The 10,186-nt window shown below is 42.4% G+C and overlaps 1 protein-coding gene across 1 annotated transcript in view; it reads left to right on the forward strand.

Annotated features, from left to right (window-relative positions):
* Positions 1–6,346: 6,346 nt before the first annotated feature.
* LOC107571998 (heterogeneous nuclear ribonucleoprotein L-like) overlaps positions 6,347–10,186 on the forward strand; it is a 24,072-nt gene continuing 20,232 nt past the window's right edge. Inside the window, exon 1 of the mRNA XM_016258402.1 lies at positions 6,347–6,517. Within this exon, the coding sequence (XP_016113888.1) occupies positions 6,347–6,517 (171 nt within the window). The remainder of the gene's footprint in view (positions 6,518–10,186) is intronic.

Consider the following 10,186-nt stretch of genomic DNA (forward strand, 5'->3'; position numbering starts at 1 on the left):
TGTGTGTGTGTGTGTGTGTGTGTGTGTGTGTGTGTGTGTGTGTGTGTGTGTGTGTCTGTGTGTGTGTGTGTGTGTGTGTGTGTGTGTGTGTGTGTGTGTGTGTGTGCATGTAGCTGGTTTAAGTAAAACTGAGATACGTAAATGTATCTGCAAAATAAATAAATAAACATTTAATTGTAAGATGTAAATTTAGAATTTCAAGAAAAAAGAAAATGTAGAATTGTGAGATGTAAAGTCAGAATTAAAAAAAGTCTTACATTTTATTTTAAAAACCCTGTAGAGAGACACACAATGTGTGTATTTGTCAAAGAAGGATACCAGCTGTGACTGCACGCATATAGCTGAAACACACACTGAATATCTATATGAACTGATCCTCCAGAGTAAACCAACATCTGACGTGTCCATCATGAATGAGGTTTTTATCTTCGGAATCATTCGAATCTAAGCGTCGAAGGCTTCGAGCGCATTTGGAATCATTCATCATGGACGTTTTGCTGGATCTTGTTTGTGGTTTGTGACACAAAGAACAATTGAGTGCGATGTTAAATGTGTCTCTCTTCATGTTTCCAGAGATGTAGGCCAGCGTGTGGGATGGAGACGAGCGCAGGAATCCTGCTGAATGTAGGTCAGGCGTCAGTATCTCTAGTGAAGCGTCTGTAGAGCTCCAACCCTCCGCCTGCCACAATATGATCAATACACACTTGCATTAGACTCAACATCTCATGATGTGTAGCTAAACAAGCTGCTTGTCAGGTCGAACAAAAGCATGATGGTCTGCAGTTAATGAGCCGCCTTGACTTCTGACTGGCCACAGAGCGCAGATATGAGCTCATCTAATTAACACAGAAACATCTGAGATCTAAACAGAACACAATTAGTGTCATCACTGACGTATGGAAGCTTATTTACACCACTGAATAAAAAGGTTAAACTATTACACTTTTTATCTCAATTCTGACTTTTTTTATTTTCAGAATTCTTAATTTATATCTCACAATTCAGACTTTATTACTTTTTCTATTTTATTTAATTTTTATATACTCATAGTAAACTGAATTCTGAGGAAAAAATATATAATTATGAGGTGTAAACTTTTAGAATTGTGATGTAAAATTGAAAAAAATAAAAATAAAAAAAATTAGAAATGCATGATTTGCACAAAAGTAAATGTAAACTCAGAATTCAGTGGGAAAAAGTCAGAATTGCGATATGCAAACTTAAAAACTAAATTCAGAATTGCGAGATGTAAAATTGTAATGAATAAATAAATTAATAAATGAATGCATTAATTAATTGAATTTAAAAAGTTAGAACTGCATAATGTAAACTTGCAAGAAAAAAGTCAGAATTGCGAAATGTAAAATTGCAAAAATAAACTAAATCAATTAAATTAAATAAAAAATTTGAATTGCATGATGTAAACTTGCACAAAAAAAGTAAGAATTGCAAGATATAAACTGAGTAAAATTGTAAAAAAAAAAAAAAAAAAATTTATTAAAATAAATTAAAGAAATTGAAATGCATGATGTAAATTTGCACAAAAGTAAAAATGCCTAAATGTAAACTCATAATTCTGAGGGAAAAAGTTGGAATTGGGAGATGTAAACTTGAACAGAAGTCGGAATTACATGATGTGAAATCAGAATTCTGTGGAAAAATTGTGAGATAAAAAGTTGCAATTTATATATTTTTTCAAAGTTGTCTTTTTTATATTTATATTTAGTGGTGGAAACAAGCTTTCATGCTGATGGAAACATATGCTGATCTTAAAGCGTCTTTCATTATTTGATCTGGATGGACGTTTGCGTTCATATGTGATGAGCTTGAATCTGTCAAGTTTTTAGTGTTGTTATTAGTTTCCTTTTTGGTGAAGTGAATGTAAACCATATATCCTCTCATGTGCCATACACTGTTAATGCTCTATATAACAGTTATCTGACCTGAACTGTGGGTATTTTCCCCTGCATCAGACTTTGGACTGGTTTCACTTCACGATTAAAACGTTAACCTGAAATAACTGGCCTGCTGTCGATTACAGGAAAGACGCAGCGAGCTGCAGATGCCACACGAGATGTTTGCTCAAGAGCTTCTCTGCTACTTCAGGGAGAATATTTTTAAGGTCTTCTCGAGCGTTCACACACATGATATATTCTGACATGACTGTGAAGACGAGGACGTTTGATGTGAAGATGGAAACATGTGCTTCAGTGCTCTTAAAGTTGGTTTGCTGTGTGTATCATGTAGAATCTGTCTATAAACCAGGCGTTTTCCACCGGTTTGCACACACACACACACACACACACTCTCTTAGCTGTCCATCGTGTTCGATGATGACGCTTGCTCCAGAGATGGGAGTGGGAAGGGGGTGGGTTCAGCGATGTTGCCGCTGGTGCCACTTCTCGTGGGCGTCGAGTCCGATCCTTGAGCCGCTCGCTCTTCCGCAGATGGAGCAAGGGAAACCAGATACCAGGGGGGTACCAGCCGCCCTCTGGTGTCTCTTAGTGCGTCTCTCGGATCGTCGGTCTTGGTTGGTTTGATGTATTTGAGAGACTGCAGTGGCACAGGTGACCTGCCAGGCTGACCTGTCAAGTGCCAGAGATTCAAGCTGCGTGAGGGGAATGTTCGCTCGCTTTAGGAGGTCCCTGGTATAATCCTTAAAGCACAGTTTTTGCCCTCCAGCAGAGCGCTTTGCGCCCATTAGTTGACCGTAGAGGACTTGGCGGGGCAGGCGATGTTCAAGCATGCGTATGGTGTGCCCTAGCCAACGCAGATGTTTTTGGGCCACTGCTGCTTCCATGCAGATTGAGTCAGTGTTGCTGAGGATGACTGTGTGGGGAATTCGAGCTTCCCAGGACAAATTGAGGATCTTCTGTAGGCAGCGGATATGGAAGGCCTCTAGGTTAATAATGTGCTGGCGGTATGGGGTCCATGACTCCGCCCCATAAAGCAGAGTGGAGAGACATACCGCATTGTAAACAGTGACCTTGGTACTGATATTCAGGTTACTGATATTCTTGCTTCACACCAACGTTTACCTCGAAAGACTCAGACTGGAGTTCTCCCGTGAGTATTCTGGCTTGCATCCCATCATGCAGCTGCTGTAGGATGCTGAGAAACTTGGGTGGTACCCCAAGTTTGGAGAGGTTTCTCCAGAGCAGCTCAAGGTTGATGGTGTCAAAAGCTTTGCTGAGGTCGATGAAGGCTACGTGAAGGTCTTTGTGCTGCTCTCGACTCTTCTCCAGCAGCTGCCTCAAGACAAAAACCATGTCTGTCGTGGATCTGGACTTCCGGAAGCCACACTGAGTTTCCGGAAGCACAGCTTCCGAGATGTGCTCGACCAATCTGCTGAGCATGATCTTGGCCAGGACTTTCCCTGCGATGGAGAGGAGAGATATCCCGCGGCTGTTGCCGCAGACTGCTCTGTCTCCTTTCTGCTTGTAAATGACCACGATGTTAGCATCCTTCCAGTCCTGTGGAAGGGACCCATGTTCCCAGATGTTTTGGATCAGGAGATGGAGACGGTGCGTGAGGCTGTATCCTCCGTGTTTGAAAACCTCTGCAGGGATTCCGTCGGGTCCAACACATTTGTTGTTCTTCAGACCTGCAATGGCTTGCCAGAGTAAAGTGGTGGGGTGTCCAGGTGCATGGTTGGTGGCAGGTCTGGCAGATTATCCAGGATATGTGGATCAGCAGGGTTGGTGTGGTTAAAGAGACTCTCAAAATAATTTGCCCAACGTGCAAGAATCTCGTGGCAGTCCTTGAAAAGCGTGGACCCGTCAGCTGATCGAACTGGGGCGATCGCCCCTTTCCTGGGGCTATACAGTGCTTTCAAGGCATCTTAAAAGCCTTGAGTGCTATTGCAGTCTGTCAGGTTCTGAATTTCTTGTGACTTTTTCACCCACCAGGTGTTCTCCATAGTCTGGAGGGCTCGCTGGGTTTCTGCTCTTGCAGCAGTGAAGGAGGTTATAAGGGTGGAAGATCCAGGGCAGGACAAGAGAGCTTTGTGGGCTTCATGCTTGGTTTTTAAGAGTGACTGTATCTCGGCTGAGTTGCAGTCGAACCAGTCCTGGTGATGTTTCCTTAATTGGCCGAGCACCTCTAAGGTTGCATTATAAATAGCCTGGCGTAAAGCTGGCCAGTCTGCTGATTCTTCTGGGATCTTGCTGAGGTTTTCAGCAAGGAACCATCGGAGGTTGTCTTTGGTGGTGTGGTTGTTCAGCACTGTGCAGTTGAGTTTCTTGTATGAGGCTGTCCTCGGACTATGGGGTTGAATGCTCATGAGTAGATTGGATCTGACCATGAGGTGGTCAGTCCAGCACTCAGCTCCTCTCATAACACGGGTGGTGAGGACATCCTGTCTATCCTTTTGACGGACAATCATGTAGTCAAGGAGGTGCCAATGTTTTGAGCGTGGGTGCTGCCAGGTGGTCTTAAACCTGTTCTTCATCTGGAAAATAGCGTTAGTAATGACCAGCTGGTGCTCTGCACAGAGAGAGAGGAGTCTGAGCCCATTATGGTTCATTTTCCCCACACCATGCTGGCCGATGACTTTACTCCATACCAGGTGCTCCGTACCCACTCTAGCATTGAAATCTCCCATGAGTATGAGCCTGTCCGTAGCCGGGGTTTTCTGTAGGATGGCATCAAGAGCTCTATAGAAATCCTCTTTGATGTTATGCTCGGCATCAAGAGTTGATGAGAGTGGCGAAGCGTTAAGGGACCAGTTACCATGTGTGCCACGAGGAGGTGTGTACGAGATCTTGGCAGTGGAGAGGCTATGTACCAGCTGAGGAAACTTACACACTCGGCTCCTCTTTTTGCCCCTGAAGAACAAAGTGCTATCTGGTGGCATCAGCTGAAAGCAGAAAGTGATGCATGCTGCTAACTACAAGCACTACTACTCCAACACTGCTGCACTGACGCATCACACGCCCTTGTGCACAAAACACACACACACTACACACACACACACACACACTCACACACACACACACACGCACACACGCACACATGCACACATGCACACACACACACAACACAGATACACGCACACACACACACACACACACACACACACACACACTCCTGCAAAGCAGAGGCGTTTGTGCAACACATCTCTGTCCTAGATAGATCTTTGTGGTTTTCCAGGTTGAGCAGCTCTATCTCTTCATGGGAAGATAAAACGCCTCCTGCATAAACATGTTGAGATGCTAGAGAAGCACCTGCTGCTCTTTTATTTACCGACTGCAAAACACTGTTTGATGCAAATTCACCAATTTCCTCACTAGTGAACAAAAGGTAGAAGAGAGATGACTGCTCAGAGATCACACAGCAGCGTTCATTATCACTGTGTGTTTGGCAGGATTTCTGGGATGCGTTGTGGTCGTGGAGGGACGTGTGTCTCATATATGTGTCTGTTGTCTGCGAGAACAACAGAACCGCAGATACGTTTCAGCTCGGCTTCAACACTTCATGAACCCGCAGACGTCTGGCCCTGAGCAGACAGAAGAGAAGATCCAAGAGAAGAGAAGAGCAGAAGAGAAGAGCAGAAGAGAAGATCCAAGAGAAGAGCAGAAGAGAAGAGCAGAAGAGAAGAGCAGAAGAGAAGATCCAAGAGAAGAGAAGAGCAGAAGAGAAGAGAAGAGCAGAAGAGAAGAGAAGAGCAGAAGAGAAGAGCAGAAGGAATAATGGGAGAGACTAGTCATCAGTCTTGCCCATTAGTCCTTCTGTCCTTCTGTCCGACTCACATGAACAACTTCTGAAACCTGACAGCAGCATCTAAACACATAAAACATGAACCATCAAAAACAGATGAATCTATCCATCCATCCACCCGTATTCTCATATTTCAGTTTCTCCAGTTCATTTTCTCGCTGCTAAAATATTCAGATTTATTTGAGCTTTCAATGGAGACAGCTATATTTTTGTCTCTGTCGATGTGCAGGAGCACTGTTAACTGAATCATAATAATACCCAAACATAATTTATATTTTACATATCGAAATTAATTCCTTTGTAAAGGACACTATTATTTGTATGAACAGCGCTTCACATTATTACAAAGTAACGCTCACACAAAGAAGTTCAAAGTGATTATGATAATTATCTTTAATGTTACACTGTGTTCTTTACGCGTGCCCCGCTCTCAGCCAATCAGCGCCGCCGCCCAGCCTTCACTCAAACGCCGCAGCCAATCAAAACGCGGCGTGACGTCAGCGCCGCAGTGAGAGAGGAGCGAGGGCGTGAGCGCGCAGAGCTGTTGCCGGATGAGAGATCAGAGCAGCACATTTCACATCGTCTTCATCATCCTCCGATTATTGATTGATTGATAGATTGATACGTCATGGAGGAGTACGAGCGCGCGCCCAAGCGCCTGAAGGTGTCCGCCGAGGCTGAGGATGAGGAGGAGCTGGAGGAAGGCGAGGAGTCAGACTCAGCATCCGCGGGGCTCCTGGGTGACGATGAGGAGGATGAAGGGCAGAGCAGAGCGCGCTGGAGCTCCGCGGAGAGGAAGGTCAGAGCCGCATCACTCTCGATACTGAGCACTAGCATCAGCATCAGCATCAGCATCATCTCACCATGCAGAGAACATCTATATATATATATATATTCATATTCATATTCATAGCGCTGGACTGACATGACACGCGTTTAATGCATGATGCCACAACACTGCAAAGAGAAAAAGAAAAGAGGAGAGAGAGGGAGCCAGAAAGATGATCAACAGGAAAAGTGCCGTTCAGTTTCAGTGATATATCTGTGACCCTGGAGCACAAAACCAGTCATAAGGGTCAATTCTTCGAAATTGAGATTCCCAAACCGACCACTTGACCACTTCTAATTTTCCTAAGTTTTAGAATTTTTATTAAACTAAAATGTGAGCTCATGCCCGTGGTAATCATCTGTTTTTAAGCATATTGTCTTTAGTTTTATCATCTGAACACATTGGCACTGTTCCTGTTTATGATCTTTATGGTTTTCCATGTACTAAATGCATGTAAATCCCGTGCTGTGAATATGAATCAAGCAGAAATACAAATGAAGAGAAGTCTCACATCTGAAATGTTGCGTATGAACGCTATATTTACGTTATCTATCACCATGGCAACACAAGCTGTCAGTCAATACATGGACACAAAGTAGCTCCCGTTACTCATTTGTTACTAAGTTCGTCTTCTGCTGCTGATTTTGTGGCTTTTATTACATTTATGAGTGCGAGTTACTTTGAATGAACGGCATATTAAGTATATGTGAATGTGTCCTCGGCCGTCAGACGTGTGATGCTTTTGTTTGTTTTTAATATGTTAAGCATCCAGTGTTTGTGAGGTCTGACGTACTGTACAAGTGTTCAATGCATGAACATTTGACCCCGTTTGCTTTATTAGTGCTCGTTCATGGCCTAATTATAATCGTTTGCATTTATATGCACCAGTATGACATTAAATAGTAATGTACATTTTACTAAAACATTTTAATATATGAAAAATATCACAACTGTGAACAACAGTCACATTGTTGAACTAGAATTTTAATTAATTAATTTGCATACACGAGATAATTGCACACTCAACATTTAAAGTAAGCATGAATTTATCATTCATAATTGACTTATTTTAACTTACTAGTACATGTTCCTGGTATTGCATGTGAAAATGTAGTACAAAGCATGTCTTTTTTTAATAAATGAACACAGAAGATTTCATCATTTTCATTTATTTGCATAAACAGTAATCTACTTTTTGTTAAAACATTTGTAAAATGTATAAAAAGCACCACATCTGTCAACAATGAATCAGAGTTTGTTCAGAATTTGAATGAATTGATTTGCGTACAAGATAACCGTGTTCTCTCAACATCTAAAGTAATCATGAATTTATCATTTATAATGGACCCTTTTAACTTCTTAGTACGTTTTGCATGTAAAAATCACAGTTAACGTAGTAAAAATAATCAAAAGCATGTTTTCTAACACAAAGAATGATACAGAATGAACAGTAATCTGCTTTTTACTAAAACATTACAAATGTTTCTGCAATGCCAGATCTGTGAACAGCGGCGCAAACACGTTTATTGAATCAGAGTTTCATCAGAATTGTAATAAGTCAGAGCATCAGTTTATTGCACATGCTTAATTTGACCTTGTTTCATATTGACTTTAATACGATCTTTGGAAACAGTGCAGTTATTTTTCTCCTTCAGTGATTTATTGACACGCTCTGTGATAGAACTGTGTGTTCACAGTCCAGACGAGACGTTCAGAAAGAGACACAGACATAATAGCTTCAGTATTTTGCCCGGGGCTCTGAGGAAACGCTCCTCTTGACCAGCTCTGATGATTTGAATACTAAGTGGCTTTTATTGGCTGATCTGAGCGATGATTGCACATGTACCTCCAGCAGACCTGAGCTGAAGCTCACCTGTGTCCCGTGGGGTTTATGGATATCTGCAGGCGTCACCTTTTACTGCCAGAGATACGCGGGGCACGACAATGAAATCAAACGCGCTCAGGTGGGTGGCAGCGGAGCGTGAGACGCTTTAATGGCTCGTGGGTGAGAGTGATACCAGATCCTTCTGGAATCAGTTTGCATCCATAATCTGCCCTCTTTTAATGTGTATGCAAATGGTCTGTCTGCCGGAGCGTCTCGGGTGGGCGGCGGCATCTCTGGAGTCATCTGGGATCTCAGCGGGATGATGGGAGACGAGCGGTTAAACAGGGTCACCTGACTCGCCCGACTGACAAATGAGCGACTGAATGTGTGTGGTGTTGATCTGCTCTGGATGAATTATGGGTTTTGATGAATGGCGTATCATAACATGCGCTGCTGTAACATTGAGTTTAAGGCAAAATGCTACAGAATGCACTGGAGATTTTGGTCTATTCAGTTACCATTTTGAAAACTATTGAATAGAACACATCTAGAATACACATTTAAGTGTTTAGTTTTTGCACGTTATGTAGTAGCGCCTATTGGTTTAAATTACAATGCATATCTTTAAAGGGGTCATATGATGTTGCTAAAAAGAACATTATTTTGTGTATTTGGTGTAATGAAATGTTTTTATGCGGTTTAAGGTTAAAAAAACACATTATTTTCCACATACTGTACATTATTGTTTCTCCTCTATGCCCCGCCTTTCTGAAACGCGTCGATTTTTACAAAGCTCATCGTTCTGAAAAGCGAGGTGTGCTGTGATTGGCCAGCTATCCAGTGCGTTGTGATTGGCCGAATACCTCAAGCGTGTGACGGAAATGTTACGCACCTCACCATACTGTGATGATGCCCTGTCCGGCCGGAGCGACGTCTATAATCTGAAGGTTTTTACCTAGGGGTTTGTGAATATTTCATTCACACTGATTTATACAACATTTTAGTCCTAAAACATGGTGAAAATGTATTTTTTCTGTCTGTTGACAGTATTTTCTGATTTATAGAGTGATAAAAAGAGAAATCCAAAATCCACTCAGTAAAAACCTTTAAAGGTGACATATCATGAAAATCTGACTTTTCCAGCTGTTAAGTGCTATAATCAGGTCTCCGGTGCATCTACCAACCAAGCAAACGTGAAAAAGATTAACCCAGTAACTTTGTTTTGGGAAGCCTTTTTCTGCAAGTGTCTGAGAAAACCAGCGCGTCTGATTTCGCTCCCTCTGTGACGTGACAAAGGCATCTCATTATAATATCACCGCCTCTTAATCTGTAAGTTTCCACCCAAAACATGCTAACTGTTCTGTGTTTGGCTGCACAGACGAGCACAGAACACTGTTTAGAGTCCCAGCCTCAGAGGAGACGACAGAGCAGTGCATTTATTGATTTATTTACTGTATATTGCTGCTGCCACACAGATCTAAAATAAACATGTGATTTATTTCCCAGCTGTTTACCTTCACAGACATAACCCACTGTTTTTGTAACTCGTGTGTGTAGCTTGTGTGAATGAGAACTTAGTTTAGTACTCGCATGCTGCGACAGCCGCTTTCTGTGCGTGTGCTTCAGATGTGTGCGCTCAGAAAACCCTATATCAGAAGTTTAAACTCATATGGTTTAAAACGCATGATTTCAGCGAGATAAACATGATAATCAGAACCAAAACAGATGTTTTTAGCAGGTCCGAGCTGTAATGACGCAGCTCTATTCTTGAAAAGGGGGCGGGGAGCAGCAGCTCATTTGCATTTAAAGAGACA

The sequence above is a fragment of the Sinocyclocheilus grahami genome, unplaced genomic scaffold (assembly GCF_001515645.1).
Source record: "Sinocyclocheilus grahami isolate Dianchi unplaced genomic scaffold, SAMN03320097.WGS_v1.1 scaffold1679.1, whole genome shotgun sequence".
NCBI classification, from domain to species: domain Eukaryota; kingdom Metazoa; phylum Chordata; class Actinopteri; order Cypriniformes; family Cyprinidae; genus Sinocyclocheilus; species Sinocyclocheilus grahami.